This window comes from Fibroporia radiculosa (assembly GCF_000313525.1).
Source record: "Fibroporia radiculosa TFFH 294 genomic supercontigs, scaffold2275, whole genome shotgun sequence".
NCBI lineage: Eukaryota > Fungi > Basidiomycota > Agaricomycetes > Polyporales > Fibroporiaceae > Fibroporia > Fibroporia radiculosa.
The window spans coordinates 86,715-104,610 of record NW_012133343.1 but is presented as its reverse complement, the minus strand read 5'-3'; the positions used below and the strand labels follow the sequence as shown (position 1 = coordinate 104,610).

The window sequence follows — 17,896 nt, the reverse complement described above, 5'->3', positions numbered from 1 at the left end:
ACACGACGTCGGACGTCTCGAACACCTTGATCGGCAGCGCGTGCGAGCGGTTCTCGCGGATCGTCTTCAGGAGGCCCTGCAGCAGCGACGTGCGCACGACCTGGAACTCGAGCGTCTTCGGGTTCGCGATCCGCACCGCCTGCGTGCCGTCGTCCGTGCGGTTCAGCCAGTCGAAGTTCTCCTCGTGCGAGCACTGTCGGGAGAGGCGTCAGGGGCGCGGTGTGGCGGGCGCGGTGGGACTCACCAGAATCAAGGGGAGAGCCTCTACCCATCCAGCAAAGGCCCACTCCGTGCGGACAATGTCGCTGAGTTTGCTGATCGCCAGAGGTTGTGCTACGGTGCTGGTCTGAGGGAAGGTATCCGGTAAGTTGTTGAAGCCGTATGCGATGGCAGCGTCCTCCATGATGTCACATTCGTGGAGGATGTCAGGTCGTGTTGGGGGGATTTGGACGAGCACTTCATCCGGATCGTTAGGCGATAAATTCGCGTGCAAAGTCATGCGCTCGAGGAGATCTGCAACCTCTTTTGCACCGAGTGTGAGACCTGTACATGAATTGACGTAGGATGCATGGGCATTAGTCGATCTGTAGGTTAGATCTGGAGTGATACGGGTCGTTCCATCTGGATAGACTACTTTGCACGGCTCGATTCTAATATTTGATGAGGAAACTTCAGACACCATGTTGGCATTTCAACGAGGGTACCAACTCACGTGAAAGGTTCTTCACAATACTCGGAGAACATAGTAGTGAGAATATTAGCCACAATATTGAGCTTGGTCTCGTCGGTCGCAGTCATGTCGATGAAGACATTCCGTGTGTTGAGCGTGATTTTACTGTGATTGGAGTTGATTATCGGCGGCATCGAGAGCACCCTGTCGTTGGTGTCGTATATGATGGGATATACCGGAGAATCGCGGATGATGTGCAAATATCGTGCAATATGCTTCTCCGACTACGACACGGATTCCGCTAGGTGGACTTCGCGGATTGTGATACACAGATGCAGCTCACCTCGTAAACAGTCATCAGTTCCTCCGCTGTATATGACTGGTCTTTGTTCAGTGGCACAAAGTTGATGTTTTTAGGTGGCCTCGCCTCGTATCTGAACGGAGGCGTGAGTGTGTCCAAATCATGGGTACCAATGGCGACAAATTGACGCCGTCTACAGAGATTCTGGTGCAACTTGTCCTGCAAGTCGATGAAAGAATCGTATGATAGTTGTGTAAACTTGACATTCCGTAAGATCGCACATGCAAAATACGGCCGGATTTGTTTTGTCTAAACCATGTTCAGTACGGGCAGGGGAAGCCTGTCGATTTAGAAGAACATGCCTCAGGAGAAATCGTGGTGGTGAGAAGATTCGCTTCTCCTTCCTTCGGGTAGACGAGTCTGTACTGCGGTGCCTTCTGGAGCCCCAAGAAAATACGAAGGGCCCGTGCTATCCCTTCGATGCAAAGTAGATCATATCTAACAATGGACATTATTCTCTTATAGGCAGCCGTCATTAACACGTTTCCTCACCTATTTGCAGGAATTTCGATCTTGAGTTGCTACAATATTTCGACACTTTAGAGCAGGCAGTAATTGAGTACGCTGCACTCACTGGACGTTCCGTGGGCAATCCCTTCTTCCTCGCGGCTTCAACCTCCTCTGTTGTCTATGTGCATACAGTCGCGTCGGCGCTACATATCTAGTAACATGTAACTCACGTCTTCATCAAGCTCAAGTCCGAACTCGAAGAGCAGTCGGTCGAATTCATCTGCAGCTGAGCACCGGAGTCAATCATAGAATGCCGCGAGTACAACAAGATTCACAGTATGCGCGACCGAGTCTCCGCCAGAGATCCTCTTTGTCTACAGCAACGGTGGGCATGGTTATTCACACCCAGATCAGTGCGATGATTCTAAGCGGACGATGGAGCCCGCGCTTTCAAGCATCGACTTCTGAGATTTCATCACGCTCGATCGTCGAGTCACTGTGGCAAGACCCGGGACACCGATCTCATTAGACGCCTAACAGCTTCAAGTAGTACATAAGTAATGCCATCCTACAATAGGATTGTCGAATAGTTTAAATGCGTATCTACGCCAATTATTATACTTTACGCGTACATGAGAAATACAGAGGCAAGTGAATATGCACGCTGTAAATTTTCACTTCCGGTAGAACTTGGCGCAAGGTATCAGCAAATGGACAACAACGGCAGAATAGTGGGGGACATACATTACGACGGAAGTTAAACCACAGGGACAGACATCCTCTATCAAAGCTACTACGGAAACCCCTGTATAGATACATCAGTGAGAATAATACTACGGGATGAACGGCGGTCAACTCACCGTTTGTGGGAGAATTCCCACTCTCTGTTAACAATCCTAAAGGCGATGTCTTCGTATGGTGGTCCGGCGCTGAAGTGAAGCAAGACGGTATCATCATTTCCCGGCTCCTTGACGATCTTGTAGGTCGGAGCCTTGGATTTGTCAATGAGATCAGGGTAGAATATGTTGAACTGGGAACAATGATATTAAGTTCAGACACAAGTAGCATGCCTTAGAACTACGTACCTTGTATCCTTGTACAACCTTTGGAGGAGGATTGTCGGTGCTATAAAGACAATAAGCAAAATAAAAATATCGGTGGTGGATCAGACATACTCGTAATGAGTTTGATTGTACTTGTTCCATTCATAGCCGGTATGGACACGGTTAAAGTACCTGGGCTTCCGTGGCCGATATTTATCTTCCCAATTATAGGACGTTGGATGAGCGATGTTCTCTTCGATATTGAACAGCTCCTCTTCCTCATCAAGCTCCCTCTCAGCCTCGGCACGATACAAAGCCTCAGATGCAAGATCGATACCAATTGGAGTTTCTGCAACAGGAACCTCCACCGGAGTCTGGGTAGTTTTAGGAACGAAGCGCGAGGCAGTGACCGCACGTCGTTGTTCCATCTGCACAAGTGTAAGATTTGCTGTGATGTCAAATCAGAGAGAGAGAAAACTTACAAGAGCACGAAGATCCTCTTTCATAGTAACGATATCTATGTCACGCTCGTCATAGGGTAACTTCCGGATGTCAAGCAACTCTGGACTCATAGACCTGTCGTACTCCTCCATCTCCCCAGCAGCCTCAGCCTCTCGCTGGGCACCATCAAGTACTGGTATGACGCTGCGGACTTCGCCTCTAGAAGCAGATTTGGCGACACCAGCAAGCAATTCTTCTTGTGCTTGTAAGGCTTCGTCCCTCTGGCGTTTACGAAGTTGCTCGAGGCGGTTCCTGACAACTACCTCATGAAGAACTTTCAGCTTCGCCTGTGAGTGATTTAGGAGGGGGATCGTCTTCGAGAATTGCGATAATCTCACCTTCGCCTTCCAGACTAAGAGTTTCTTTAGCAATCCCTCCCAATAGTCAACGTCGATAGGTTCCCCGCTTGTCAACTTAGTCTGAACTTGCTTTTGGAGAGCAACTAGATGGTCGTAAGATTTCCCCCGAAGGAGAGCTGTGATATCAGCTTCAACAGCGGCTGCTGCTTCCACACCGAGGCGTTTGTTGGCTTTGATGCGATCGAGTTGGTCTTTGCATATGACCATCATGTTCTGTTCAGAGAATTTAGCCAAGAGGAAAATGCAATATCGTGGATGCGTACCGTCCAGAACTCGATATTGACTTCAGACTGCTCTAGTCTCAAATACTTCTCAATGTCATCGTGTAATTCCTCTACCTGTTCAGGTGAGAGACTCTAGAAAGAGGATAAATGCACGAAAAGGCATGAAAGTGTGTTGCCGCTCACGTCGAAGATGTTATACGGCTCATCCAAGTCGATTTCCAACCCATCGTCTGCTTCTTCCTCTTCCTCATCCGGGGGATTCACATATCGCAAATTGAGTGCCAAGAAGTCAATTGCCTTAGCCCTTTTCTCCTTGATGCGGATTGCCGCTCGCATGCGCTCTTGCTCGAGCTGAAAGTCTTCTTCTTTCGATAGCCAATCGGCCATCTGCACAGACTCTGCGAGCCTCTGCATCCGGATTTCTTCCTCCTCTCTCAACCTTTGTTCGGCCTCTCGTTCCGCGCGACGCTTGTTCAACCTTTCTAATTCTTCCTTCGCCTCCTGCCGTCGAATGGCATCTCTCCTTTGCGCCTCTTCAAGAGATAAGCCTTGCTTCCTCTCCTTTTCATTTTTCTTGTGCCACCGGAATTGTTGACTTAGATTAACGTCATGGAATGGATTGTCGGTAGCGCTGTACACGCTCAACTCCGCTACCTGTCGCGCTTCCTCCTCCTCTCTTGCTCTGCGCTTTTCCGCTTTGCGTGCCTTTCTGTCTACAGACTTATCTCGCCTTTGCCTATATATCATATATGGATTGCTATGCATGAAGTAACAGAATGCACACGCACTTTTTTTTCTCCCTCTCCCCGCTCTGACTTCTGTCCCTCCTACGTCTCCTACGGTCTTCATCACTGTCTCGACTCCTACTGCGAGTTCTGCGCGACCTGTGTCTGCTATCATCGCCAGAGTCATATCTGGGTCGTGTGTCTCGATCTCGTTCCCGGGACTTATCGCGAGGCCGGTCGCGGCCGTAATCTCTAACTCTCGGGGATACTGAGCGTGAATGATCCCTCGCCATGTCACTTACGAAGGTGAATGCGTGAGTGTTCACTTACACTCGAGGCCGACGGAGGATGGTGGCGATGGTGGTCACGGTGGCGCAGACTGAAGGCGCGCGTCAGTGAGTTTATGACCCCCGCGCGCTTCATATGATCATGATTAAGTAAGTTCAAATTGAAGCCTGCTAGTGGTTCCAACTTGATAGTTCCAGATTTGAACGCGAAAAGCTGGCGTTTGGCAGTGCGCATAGAATTTTGGGAGTCGGCTTCAAATCTTTTAGACGCACGGGGCATGCCAGTGGGTCTCTTTTACAATCCGCGAGGGCACGTCGGGTATGCGTAAACGTACACTGAAAATCATCGGATTCTCAAAGTACATTGGTACATTGAAGCCTGTAGTACACTACGGTGCAGTAACGAAGATATAATTCAAACAAGTTCCCATTCTTCTCCCGCATCATTTACCTTGAAAAGATGCCCCACCTCATCCACGCCGTTATAAACGACGCTGAACGAGCCGTTACTGAAGTCTGCGAACTTAAACCTATTCCCCGAACTCGCAATTACCAGCTGCGATCCAAGATAACACTGGGAAACAGTGACCGAAAGGTCACTAGGGGTCATGATGTCAATGTCGTCGGACCCGATCATGATAGCACCGCGATGGTCGGTGGTGCCTGTTCTGGTGATCCGGACACGGAATCGAGTGCGGTAGCGGCGCGATGCAGAAACAAGAGTACCCTGTTCGACTAAACCAGATTTGCTTGGAGGACAGTACCAGAATTGTGTAGGATCGGCTTTCGAGCGTATGAAAAAGCTAGATACAATTAGCTTACAGACAGTACGTTTCATGACCGCTAACAACTTACAAATCACCACTAACGTGGTCAGTCACATTTTGCACGGGAATGGTAGACAATGTCCTCCCGTCTCTATCGACAATAAGTGTGAAGAACACCTTGCCTAAAAATGCCGGAGCGACATTGGCAGTAATGATGGAGTACGCAATGTTCGCAATGTTTGGATTATGGGTGTAGAATTGCGGATTGATCCTTTGAACGCTACTAACATAACTTGGGTTGCTCGACGTGGACACAGTGCGCCACCATTCATCTGCGACGGCGCGACTGGCAAAGACAATCACATAGCGCCAAGTAACGTCATCGTTGATCTAATAGAAGTATGAGATCGCTGATAATAAACTGAGACAGTTTGCTTTGGACATACGTTCTTTGCAAATGCGTAGAATATGCCCATGATGACTTGAGTTAGGGAGGAGAGCGGTGAGCTGATCAATCAACAGTAAATCTCGACGACTCTTATACTCTGCGACTGCATGAGAAGCCCAAGTCATCGGCAGGTCTCGCGGGGTCAATGTCGACATAGACAGCTTCCAAGATACAATGCACCACGCGCGCACCTCATGTGCCCTTGAATGAGTGTGAGTGGACTTTCCAAGGAGCCTAGATGAACTAGATATGCCACCTGTAGCGCTTCCGATATTAAAATCGTGCATATGGGCCATTCAAGTTCGCACGTCGACCGAAATCTATGAAGGTCGATGCGCATTAGTGCCGTATTCCCTTCATCAGTCAAGGCACGTCACGTCTTCTCGTGGGCACAGAACTTGCTCGACTCCGTACCATCTTTGTGTCTTGTGTGCCAACCAAGCAAGTACTGTCCGGCACACCTTATGCGTTTTCACCTACTGGAGGACAATTATTACCGCTAATATGAGTTAGCTCTCCTCAAAGATTGATTAGGGATCATTGGGCCACATCTTTAACTGATCGAGTAGATAAAGTCGAGGGACTTACGAATCTCCGAAACGAGGATCTACATGTGTAATGGAGCCTCGCTGCTTCATCGTGGCACGACTTGAGAGACCGTCTTCTCTGGGGCCGACAAGAATGGATCCGACTGGGAACGTACCGCGGTGAAAGCAACGCTCCGACTTAGAGTGCAAATTCGTGAGACGTGATGCATCATATGAACGGTCCTGGTGCTGCAAATTGAGACATTGTTAGGTACAAGGGAATTTCGAAGTCAATGTGGGTATGAGACGGTTTAAAAAAATCAAGAGTTATCCTGGAGAGCGGAAGGATGTGCCGAGCCCGACAAGATATTGTTCATGGATGATACTATTGACGAAAATATATACCTATAGATTTGACAATAGGGACGCATCCTGAATACATAGACCAACTTGCGATCCAAGCTGCTTCGAGTAGTGTACTTCGTCTCTATCAATCGATTGTGCTGGAAGTCTCAATCATTCCAGGTGCGCTGCGGCTGCGAGGATGAATATGTGCGGCAAACTGAGGAGTGTTCACTTACATTCGAGACTGCAAACTTGGGGATTCGCGAAGCAGTACCGTCAGGCTCCCAATTCATCATCTCACCAGCGGGAGAACAACTGAGAACAAGCGCTTCGTAAATTGGCGGGCGCTTCACACCCCGAAATTACCTCTGCGTGATTCGTGCTCATCGAGTCTCGCGACGGCGGGGGCGTGGCACCTTGGCCGCAAACACGACCGTCTTTTGCTACGCATAGTTTCGAGTGCGCTGTATAATTCTCTATTGTGGGTGGCCTGGCGACATCATGGCAACACGCTATTCCCGCTACCTGTTTCCGTTGACCCGGAATATACGCACACAAGCCCGCTACGATTATACGCCCCTGGATGCCGAATCGAGCAGAGGGCCATTTTACTCAAGACCTCCAGGATTGACTACACCAAGACAGGTGCATCCTTTGGATTCTTGTTACTTTGCGTGGTTGTTGTATCTGACCATGAGATGTCATGATGATACGTAGCTAGTGCAGTTCTTAGATGAGTTTGTGATTGGACAGGAGAATGCGAAGAAAGTCCTGTCTGTTGCGTACGTGCTAATGCCTGACGGATATAATTGTGCGATTCACTGAAATCATTGAAGCGTGTTCAACCATTACAATCGCGTACATGCAAATCTGTCTATGATGGATGATAGCAGTGGCGATGCAGATTGGGTAGACCAGACAGCTGAGGAAGGTAAGTCTCTCAACGCCGTCTAGGTCAGCATACAACAATTTCATCAGCACGACTTGGAGTGTCGCCTGCGCATCTACATCCACATCCCAACCGGATACCACTGTATACAATGCCACTTCAGCCCCGACAGCCAATGCCATTGTTCGAGAAGAGCAACGTCCTTGTCATGTGTGTAACTGGACGAATTCATCTAATATCTCATGCTCACGGGGAATCATTTCTGTATCTGTTAGTGGGCCGACTGGATCTGGTACGCAATGTCGCCACTACGTATAAAGACGTACCACAGCTGAACATTTTAGGCAAGACACTGTTGGCGAGGACATTGGCAAAAGTTTTGGACGTTCCTTTCTCAGTCAGTGACGCGACCTCGTTTACGCAGGTACGCAAGACCAGTGTCAATATCATTGACGAGACCGTTGACCGCTGGCCAGGCAGGCTGTCCGTAACGTTTAGTACGAGTTTTATGAGATAAATTAACTCATAGCTAATGGTAGATGTGGGCGATGATGTGGATGCGTGTATTCAACGGCTGGTACGTTCCTTATTCAGTTCATGCGATCTAATTTTCGACGCCTGTACTTTCTAGCTACAAGCAGCAAACTGGGATCCATATCGCGCGAAGTATATTTTCCCTCATTCTCATAAGTCCACATATTAATAATGCAATGTCACAGTATGGGTATAGTGTACATCGACGAAATCGACAAGATTGCGCGGAAGTCTGGCAGTGGTGGTGTCGACGGCACACGAGATGTTGGGGGCGAAGGCGTTCAGCAAGCATTACTTCGCATGATGGAAGGCACGACTGTCACTGTCCAAGCGAAAGGGGCTGCCGCTGTTGCTCCGCCCATCGGAGGCGAAGGCCGGACAAGAGCGGGCCCGCGCAATCCCGGTCTGGGCGGTCGTGAGTTGTTTTGTATAATGTTTATCAAAACTCTAGCAATGACACTTTGTATTATAGCCCGGCCAGAAGCATATTCCATCGACACTTCTAACGTCCTCTTCATCTTAAGTGGCGCATTCGTTGGTCTTGAGAATATTATTAAGAGGCGTGTTGTCAAAGGGGTAGGGAGGACCTTTCGTTATCAAAATTACATTGATCTCGTATCCACAGTCGATCGGCTTTACTGCCAATCTTTCATCAAACTCGGAAGCAGAGACACCCTCAGCAATGCCATTCTTCACGCCCAATAAGAGGTCGAAAGCAAGCGTTCTTGACCACGTTGAGCCTGATGGTATGGCATTCTTCTGTTGGTTGCGAGTGCTATTTGACTTACTTCCGCACCCGCACAGATCTAGTCAAATATGGGTAAATTCAGTCTCCACATTAGTCAATAATTTCTAATGGTGTGATATCAACTGTCTTCAGTTTTATACCAGAGTTCATTTCGCGAATGCCTTCTCTGACCACGCTGTCGCCATTGACCCCATCGGATCTTCGGCGAGTCCTCACTGATGTTCGAGGTTCTCTAATATCGCAATACACCGCGTTATTTGGATATTCCGGCATTGAGATCCGATTCACGAGTGCTGCACTAGACGAAATATGTCGGAATGCAGCTGAACGTGGTGGAGGCGCGAGAGGTCTTAGAGGAATCATGGTATGTGGAACTGTCTCATGAATGCTAGTAATCTCACTATCGTCTCAGGAGTCTCTGCTACTAGAACCTATGTACGAAGCCCCGTAAGTTCGCATAGCTTTACTTTGTTTGACTTCGCTCACGAGGTTGGCGTTGACCTTGATGCCATAGGGGATCGGTAAATATATATTCCATACACCACTTTGATTTGGCTGATTGATACGAACAGTCAATCCGGCACATTCTCATCACGGACGCCGTTGTAAAGGGTGAAAAGTCTGCGCAATATTGGACAAAGGGCGAAGCACCAGAGTTTTGGGCAGCATGGGCAGAGGAAGAGGAACGATATCCGGACAATGGGCTCGGCAGATTGCACTGACCTCACGTGTGGCAATATGTACTGGTATATCTAGATGCTGTTGTACTACTTGCCGTGTAATAGGGAAGGTTTTGCGTGTACACAATCTCGCGTGTTACAACAGGAGGAAGGCCAAAAGTATTCATTATGTTCATCTACATTGTCATGTGCGCCACAAGGTTATCGGAGAATGGTTAACTCGGAATCCGTGCAACAGGGAGAATGTGCGCCCCTAGACATTTACTCTTCTTTCGTCTCTTCTGTGGTCTCCTCCGCCTTCTCTTCCGTAACCTCGGCAGCGGGAACCTCCTCTGACGCTTCCTCTGCAGCAGCCTCCTCTGGATTCTCTGGCTTCGTCTCTTCAGGACCATCTGTCGAAGCAACGATGCCCACATTTGTCTTCTGTGCGTCCTCGAACGCCTCCTTGAATTGGGCCGCGTCTAGAGCACATGGTCAGTACGGTTAACATTGGTGCGAGATAATGAGAAATTAGACTCACTGTCGGCGTTGGCAAAGCGTATAGCAAGCGTCTCGGATGACGGAGGAGACTCAGAGTAGTCTGCGGCTACCTTCCAGACCCAACTTCTGTCAGAGCCAATGTTTGGTTGCAGCTTCATGTCGGAAGAGACTGCATCAAAAAAACATAAATGGAGCAGTTCATAGATAATTCATGTAACTGACTCGCGTGGTTCGCGCAGACTTTGAGCGTCTTATCGCGCCTCATCACTAGCCGCACCTTCTTTGTTTCCTTGTGCGCGAGCAGACGAACATCACCTGTACCACGTTCCTTCCACTCTGAGGAGTCTGTCGCGAATCGAAAGAGCTTTGCACGCCTTTGTTGATTTCGTGGACGCGCCATCATAACAAGTTAGGGAAACAAGTGTGTGTATGAGATCGAGACGCACATTTTAAAGAGGACTTCCTCGTCTTCCTCGTGTGTCTTCGTCTCTACTTGCTCAGTAAGCTTGATGACAGGCTCAAAGTGGGGGTCATGCTCCTCTTCCTAAATGTAAGACTAAATAAGTTGTCTGCCTCACCAGGGGTAGGGGAAGGCAAGATCGCGTGCATCGATGGATGCCATCTAGGAAGGAATATAGATGAATTGCTTACCCGGGGCGCAAGAGCATCAGAGGCATCGGCCATGTTGATTGTACTTGGGGGGTGGCGGGTCGGAAAGGAACGAAAAACACAGAACGAAGAAAGATGGCTGAGACTCGATCGCGTGTTTAGTCCACTAGAGCCATGCACCGGTGAGGACCCCGTGCACCGCCCTCCGGGTCTCGCTCCGTCTGCGATCGCCTCGAGCGCGCCGAGCGCTGAGCACAACCATCCGCTGCTGTGTCCGACCATCATGCCACGACGCTATACCCTCTCGTCTTTCGTGCTATGTTTGTCGCTCATTGTTCTCATGCCTGCTCTCGTCTCCGCCCACATGATTGAAGTGTCCGCCGGAAAGAAGGAATGTTTCTTCGAAGATCTACACGTTAATGACAAAGTCCGTGTGTTCTCCACGTCTCTCTCATGCCGAGTACTGATGATGCCCCAGATGACAGTGACCTACCAAGTTGGCGGTGGTGGTCACCTGGACATTGATTTCTGGGTATGCGGACTCTTGCATGTTTTCCATACCGCATTACATGGCCCCCCAGCTTCAAGATCCAGACAACAACGCCCTAGCGAACCACCAAAGACAGAGCACCGGCTCAATATCAATCACAGCAAAGAGAGATGGACGATATACGTACTGTTTCTCCAATCTCATGAGTACTGTCGTCGATAAACTCGTCAGGTCAGCCCCCTGCCTTCACGCCATGCGCACACTGAAATATCTCACGAGTGTTCCTAAACCCAAACTTCAGTTTCAACGTTCATGGCGTAATCTTCGTTGACGACGACGGTATACTTTATCACTAACCACGTTCCGCGGTGTACTGAGTATATGCAGATACCGTGGCACCCATTGAGCGCGAAATCCGTGCGCTAGCCAACGGCCTCACTGCTGTGAAAGACGAGCAGGAATACATCACAATCCGGGAACGAAGGCATCGAGACACCGCAGAGTCGACGAATGCGCGAGTGAAATGGTGGTCTATCTTTCAGGCAGGTGTGTTGGTTGCTGTGGTAGCCTGGCAGGTATATTACCTCAAGGTATGTTGGCTCCCTAGTTTGTTCATGTATCAATACATCCTCATGCTCCATCCAAGTCCTTCTTTGAGGTCAAACGTGCATTTTAATTAGGATAATCAAAGAACATTTGATCACTGTAACTGCCTGAATACTGCTGCAGGCTACAGAGCGATATTTAAATGAGCATGTCCGTGACGCGAGGTATACACTCCTCAAAGCGGTATCCTTGTCAACTTAGTACTATTGTTAGGTCTCGTTTAGCTTCTGGGCGCCACATTTGTTACCACTCGAAAGAAAGGACACTAACATCACAAATTCGTATGAGAGAACTTGCGGTAACAAGGCACGATAGTAAGAACAGGGTATCTAACGCAAAACAGGAGTCATAATATGACAACAGTATAGGAGACATAGCAATATATAGAAAGTCGTCATGGCTAGTCATGATGTAACGTCGCACACAAACACTATACAAGATCGGGATCTGGAATTCTCGAGTGTACATTCTGTTTGAAAATCTTCACCTCCACGTAGGCCTACCGCTCCCTCTGAAGCTGATGTCAACGCTGGTGTTTCCATCGGGTAGTTTTGGCTTCGCGGATGTCGTGGGTCTGGTAGACGAGACTGCAAGCAGTGACATCCTCTTTAGCCTCTTCGCGGGGGATCGCTCTCCAAGCTGGACTCTCCTCGCACCTCCACTCATGCTCTTGCCTAATACCTGTGATGTGTTCCCAGAGTCGTTGCTCTCGTGATCGACCGGCGAGAGTTGTGGGATCATACTCGACCTCCGCCGCGGTCGATCACTCCGGACAGGGCCAATGTTCGACCTTCGTCGAGCACCCTTGCTCATACCGACAGTTTTTGGCGTCATTGGTACCCGCTTGGTTGGACTACCGTGTTGGCGGTCCTTTCCCTTGGGGATGTGCAGGGTGCTGATGGTGCTGGAACCGCTAGACGAGCCCTCCGGTGAAGGAATCCGGTTCATGCTCCGGTCTGACAAGGGATTTCCTCTCTTAGTTGGAGTGCCTTGAAAACCTGGTCCGTCCTCGTCGTCTTCAGCGAGACTACCAAGTGTTGAGCCTCTTGACTTCGATCTCAAGAAACCGGGATCGAGGCGGCTTGCTCTGGGTCTCTTGCGCACAGCGTGAGGGGCACTGAAGGAAGTAGAGACATCTTGGAATGAAGTTTGTGCGAAGCTGAGATTGACACTGTCCTCCGTCTTCTCATCTTCCCATTCACTCTCCGAACCTCCAGTGGACATGCTTCGCTTAGATGAACTCGGGACCAGCTCAGATGCTGAGAAGGACGCAGACGTGTTCGGACTGGTTACTGTTATGACTGGTCCTGTCGAACCTAGGCCACCATCGTCGATATCACCCTGCCCTGCTTCATCGCGCCACTGCACTCCCTTCTTCTTTCCCTTGTTGTCCGATACACGTCTATACGGGAGCGACGCCGACGCGAAACTTGACCGCAATGACTTCCGTGGACTCTTATGTGCCTTTCGTAGTGGAGAGCCAGGGGCAGAGGCACCATATGACGATGAGCGCCGTGAGACCTTCGCTCTAGAATTGTCGGAGACAGTTGGTCCAGAGGTTGTCCGACCAACGCCTAGAGTCGCGGAATACCCTTTAAAGTTATCAAGGGATGGAGGTCCCTGGCCCACGGCATATGCACCGAGGGCGTGCCCGAGCACCGCTTTGAATGTCTCATCATTGCTCTCCGTGACTTTCCCAAGAGACGAGGCGAGAGCTTTGACCGTGGCCTCGATCCCGTCTCGCCCTTCGGCCGCTGCAGTACTCAGGATACGGCTTGCCTCGCCGAGCATCACCGTGCACCTGCTCAGCATGCCTACTAGACTCACGACGGTCTCCGCTTGGCTCACCACTGCCTCTTGCAGCGCGGTTTTGCTTGCCTCAGCTTTAGCGCGTTCCATCTCAGCTTTCCGCCATCGCGCATCCAGCCGCACATTGTCCACTGCATATTCGTCCAACTTGTCAGACCGCCGTTCGCTGACAGCGCGGAGAGTTGCTTCAAACATGGCACCCGAATTGTTTGACCGCTGCACGCGCGCGTTTAGCTGAGACTGAGATTTGACCACCTCTTCCTCGGGTCCTGCCAGAGCCTTTAACAGCTGCCGCTCCGCTTCCGAGTCAGATGAAAGCGAGGACGAAGACGCCTGTGCATCTAGTACCGCAAGGCGAGCACGGATTACCTTGAGCTTTGCTTCCGCAACGGCGATCTTGCCCGCACATGTTGCACCGTCCACGATGGATGGCTGCATTTGATCGGCTTTCACCTGCATATCGCTCTTGGCTCTTTGGGCTTCGGCAGCCGCCTCTTGTCGCTTTCGCTTCTCTTTCTCCGCCTCAGAGTCCCGCTTCCCGGCCAACTTCTGCTTGAGTTCGGCGACCTCAAGATTGAGACGATTGATGGCTTCGACGTACTGTCCAACGTGGCGATCCACGTTGACCACATTACGCGTGACGACTTTGGTTTTGATGCGTGTTGCGCGTTCCGCGTAAACTAGGGTGTTCTGCGTGTCGTCGAAATGGAGAGAAGTGGGCGCGATGCAGACAATCATCACCGTCTTGCAGTTCCCGCCAAGGGAGAACTTGAGGAGACGCGTAAGCTTGCTGTTACGATACGGAACATGACGAATGGCACCACCACTCTCGCAGAGCGCGTTGATACAGTTTCCGAGGGCAAGAAGCGACTTGTTGATGTTCGCGCCTTCCACCATACGCTGGCCCATGTTGGTTGTTGCGGCAGCACGCTCGCTACCGGCCAAATCGATGATGGACAGTGTTGCCATTGTCCGCTCCTCAGTAATGTTGGCAGTTCGCGGGGCTTGAGTGACGTGCACCTGGAGTACGGCATGCGATCGCGAGGACGTCTCATTGGCATGTGTTGGCGACTGCGTCCTGCGCGAGTTGCCCAGCAATACGATCTGTTTGACTTCATCCGCATTACTTGGACGCAGTTCAGTCAGCCCAACGACTTTCACAGCCTTGTCCTCGCGAATTTGAAGGCCACCGCGTGGAGTAGGAGTACCCGACTCAGCGAGGAGGTCCCGGATTTCCTCATTGTAGATCTCGAGAAATGTCACAGTGACATCGACGATCGCCTCTTCTCGTCTATCCTCTATTTGTTGGAAGAGATCGGCCATTGTGAGGTAGATGATCCCGGGGTCGGAATCTGTGCCGCTAATTGTGTGTGTCTTGCCACAGCCGGTGGCCTGTGAGCGTTGCATCCCATGAGCATAAAGCGAGAAACACAAGGAGCAATGGAGCTCACACCATAAGCAAATATCGTTGCATTGAACCCATCTAAGAGATTTTTCAAGAGAGGCTTGGCTGTGTCGCGATAGATACCCTGTTGATTTGCTTGGTGGTCAAAGACTCTGTCGAAGATGAAACGTCTGTCTTTGTAGCGTTTTGTTCCTGGAGGCACAAAGCCGCGTTCGACGAACGCTCTTGACGGATCCTTTTCGTCGGGATCGAAGGTCAGCACGCGGTCGTCGACAATCTGGATGACGTCGCGAAGGGGCGCTGAAGTCGTAGCTGTTCTTGCGGGTGCAGAGAGTGCGCCTTCGCCTCGGATGCAAGTGTCATATGTCATTTGAGGAAGTCGTGCCGCCTCCCATGATGTTGGTGGGCGGACGCGAACTACATACATCATGGGTCGCGTTCAGTGCTACTTTCGCGACGCGACTTAACAAAGGGCAGATACCGACCTGCGACTGTGATGGAGCCTGCGGCGACCATGTCTGTTCAGTTCTGTCGTCCAATTTCTGCAGCACTGCCGGCGCTGTCCGTCTCGTGGGGGGGGGGAAGAGCAACGGTCGCGTCCTTGAGGTGATTGGTAGAGTTGAACAGTCAACATTGGCAACCAAACCCGAGACACGCGTTTTCCACGTGATCGTGACTCGGTGGATCGCTCGCTTACCCTCCGCCACCATGTCCGATTCGCAGTCGACCATTGCGGTCGCATCGCCCGCAGACTTTCACGTCCATCTGCGCCAGGGAGAGTTGTCTACGCTTGTCACCAAGCATGTACGACAGGGCGGATTCAACGTGGCATACGTGATGGTGAGGCTTCACTGAATCTTCGGCTTTCTGCTCTTCTCGTTGATCAATGAGATTTAGCCCAATCTCAAGCCGCCCATCACCACCACCGATGAAGCACTCCTCTATCGAGCGCAATTGCAAGCTATTGACCCGGCTGTTCAGTACCTGATGACCCTGTACTTATCCCCGGATCTTACTCCCGACGAGATCCGCAAGGCAAGTCGCGCCGGCATAGTAGGTCGGTCCCTCACCATATGAACCACGACGTTCTGGGCGTGTTCACTTTGTTTCAGGCGTCAAGTCGTACCCTCGTGGTGTTACGACGAACTCAGATGGAGGGATTGAATCTTATGAAGCTTACTACCCTGTCTTCGAGGCGATGGAAGAGGAAGATATGGTTCTCAACCTCCACGGGGAAGTTCCTTCAGACGCTGCAGCGAACACGTGTGTTCTCAACGCCGAGCCGGCGTTTCTACCGCATCTGCGGAAGCTCCACGCGCGGTTCCCTCGTCTCCGCATTGTGCTCGAGCATGCGACCACTCGCGCGGCGGTGGACTGTGTGAAGAGTCTAGGAGACACTGTGGCATGCACGATTACGGCCCATCACCTCGCGCTCACTGTAGACGACTGGGCCGGGCAGGCGTGGAACTTCTGCAAGCCCGTCGCCAAGTATCCCGATGACAGACAGGCCCTTCGAGACGTGATTAAGCAAGGTTTGTGGTTCGCTGAGACTGAAGATCGCGCCCATGTCTCAACGGCAATGTTCATTTCTGCAGGCCATCCGCGCTTCTTCCTCGGCTCCGACTCCGCTCCTCATCCGCCGGAGACGAAGAGCAGTGCTACGCCTCAGCACGCGTGTGCTGCCGGGGTGTACACATCCCCCATTCTCCTCCCCCTCGTCGCGCAGTTGCTAGAGTCATTCGGCGCGCTTGATCGTCTGGAGGGTTTCGTGAGCACCTATGGCCGTGCGTTCTACCGCATTCCAATTGCTTCTGGGGAAGCCAAGGTTACTCTCAGACAAGTGCAAGGGAAGATTATCCAGGAAAAATGGGCAGAGGGCAACCAGAGTGTGGTTCCATTCTGGGCCGGAAAAGAGCTTGTGTGGGAGATCGTGGGCTAGTTGCGCCATGAATCTTTGCGATTTTGAAAGGGGTTGATCTTACGCATAGCAGAAATTTTAGACTGTAACATACGTACCGTAAGAACTGACATGTTGCACGCGAAGGCTCTCCGTCGGTCGAGGATTCCAATTCTTCTTGACTGCTACAAGGAGATGTAGTGATTTGCCTCCAGTCTATCAGTTTTTTTTATCACTGTGGGATCACTCGAGCAAACATGTGAACGTGAGGCTGTGGTGGTCGCGCAATCCAATGCGTAGCTAGTGCGTCGTCGCGCCGCGGCGGAAGGCCTCGCTTCATAGAAGCACGGACCACGTGATACGTGCGTGTCAAACGCGTCGCGTCGAGTACTCGCATTCAAAATGTCACATAAGATATTGGACACGATTTGATCCCTGTGCAGTAAATTTCAAATTTATGGATCCGTGTGGTACACACACACTCCGACCATATCATGTAACAATATTGTTTGTCGGCATGTGGGCAGACATAGCTTAATGACAGTCCTGGGAAGGGCTCATGGTCGAAGAGAGAGAGAAGCCTGGACCTCAATGACAACCACGCTCGCACAATGTGCAAAAGCATGACAAAGATTGACCACACGGTTTGCATAGGCGTCCACATGTGAATGTTTCATAAGTCAGAGCTTACCGCTTATGGCTCCGGGGTGGTATTGGGTGAGAGACTGTCCTCCAAGGTTGTCGGGAAGCCTGAATTGCAAATACACGAGTGATGAAAGCACGAGTAAAATAAATAAGATGCGAAAAGATCAAATAAATGCACGTCACTGATAGAATTAGAATCAGTATTGCCTAGGAAGTACCAACTGGCCACCAGCTGTGCCTAGCGTCCGAGACACGTTAGTCTGACTGATGGACGCTAAGCGCAGGGTCATTATCGTAGGTGTGGTAACGAGGGGGGAGAACCCGGGACATGGATTGATGCATGACGAGAACACTGGTGGTCGGTCCGGACGACAGGCCAAAGAGGGCATGGGGTGCG

General features: G+C 50.7%; 6 protein-coding genes across 6 annotated transcripts; 3 read left to right on the top strand and 3 right to left on the bottom strand.

The window, feature by feature from the left end:
- Nucleotides 1-2,155: 2,155 nt before the first annotated feature.
- Nucleotides 2,156-5,863, bottom strand: FIBRA_03788 (uncharacterized protein; the record flags this gene model as incomplete). Its single annotated transcript, XM_012325616.1, has 13 exons — nt 2,156-2,170; nt 2,226-2,286; nt 2,342-2,511; nt 2,567-2,606; nt 2,657-2,952; nt 3,007-3,312; nt 3,364-3,597; nt 3,648-3,740; nt 3,792-4,344; nt 4,894-5,009; nt 5,072-5,423; nt 5,476-5,777; nt 5,834-5,863. The coding sequence occupies 13 exons, from the start codon at nt 5,861-5,863 to the stop codon at nt 2,156-2,158; spliced, it is 2,568 nt and encodes an 855-aa protein (XP_012181006.1).
- Nucleotides 5,864-7,208: 1,345 nt separating this feature from the next.
- Nucleotides 7,209-9,600, top strand: FIBRA_03787 (uncharacterized protein; the record flags this gene model as incomplete). The annotated part of the gene is made up of 17 exons (XM_012325615.1): nt 7,209-7,352; nt 7,425-7,489; nt 7,544-7,638; nt 7,686-7,806; nt 7,872-7,888; nt 7,941-8,020; nt 8,073-8,079; nt 8,136-8,173; nt 8,228-8,262; nt 8,316-8,545; nt 8,603-8,706; nt 8,756-8,876; nt 8,935-8,950; nt 9,011-9,242; nt 9,291-9,325; nt 9,393-9,399; nt 9,451-9,600. The coding sequence occupies 17 exons, from the start codon at nt 7,209-7,211 to the stop codon at nt 9,598-9,600; spliced, it is 1,497 nt and encodes a 498-aa protein (XP_012181005.1).
- Nucleotides 9,601-9,819: 219 nt separating this feature from the next.
- On the bottom strand, nt 9,820-10,722 carry FIBRA_03786 (uncharacterized protein; the record flags this gene model as incomplete). Its single annotated transcript, XM_012325614.1, has 5 exons — nt 9,820-10,019; nt 10,079-10,207; nt 10,261-10,412; nt 10,485-10,582; nt 10,690-10,722. The coding sequence occupies 5 exons, from the start codon at nt 10,720-10,722 to the stop codon at nt 9,820-9,822; spliced, it is 612 nt and encodes a 203-aa protein (XP_012181004.1).
- A 208-nt stretch (nt 10,723-10,930) lies between these two features.
- FIBRA_03785 (uncharacterized protein) lies at nt 10,931-11,813 on the top strand (the record flags this gene model as incomplete). The annotated part of the gene is made up of 6 exons (XM_012325613.1): nt 10,931-11,074; nt 11,126-11,179; nt 11,229-11,368; nt 11,439-11,476; nt 11,525-11,727; nt 11,784-11,813. 6 exons carry the CDS (start codon nt 10,931-10,933, stop codon nt 11,811-11,813), a joined length of 609 nt encoding a protein of 202 aa, XP_012181003.1.
- Nucleotides 11,814-12,226: 413 nt separating this feature from the next.
- On the bottom strand, nt 12,227-15,473 carry FIBRA_03784 (uncharacterized protein; the record flags this gene model as incomplete). Its single annotated transcript, XM_012325612.1, has 3 exons — nt 12,227-14,944; nt 15,004-15,374; nt 15,443-15,473. The coding sequence occupies 3 exons, from the start codon at nt 15,471-15,473 to the stop codon at nt 12,227-12,229; spliced, it is 3,120 nt and encodes a 1,039-aa protein (XP_012181002.1).
- A 192-nt stretch (nt 15,474-15,665) lies between these two features.
- FIBRA_03783 (uncharacterized protein) lies at nt 15,666-16,896 on the top strand (the record flags this gene model as incomplete). Its single annotated transcript, XM_012325611.1, has 3 exons — nt 15,666-15,797; nt 15,855-16,014; nt 16,070-16,896. The coding sequence occupies 3 exons, from the start codon at nt 15,666-15,668 to the stop codon at nt 16,894-16,896; spliced, it is 1,119 nt and encodes a 372-aa protein (XP_012181001.1).
- Between the last annotated feature and the right edge of the window lie 1,000 nt (nt 16,897-17,896).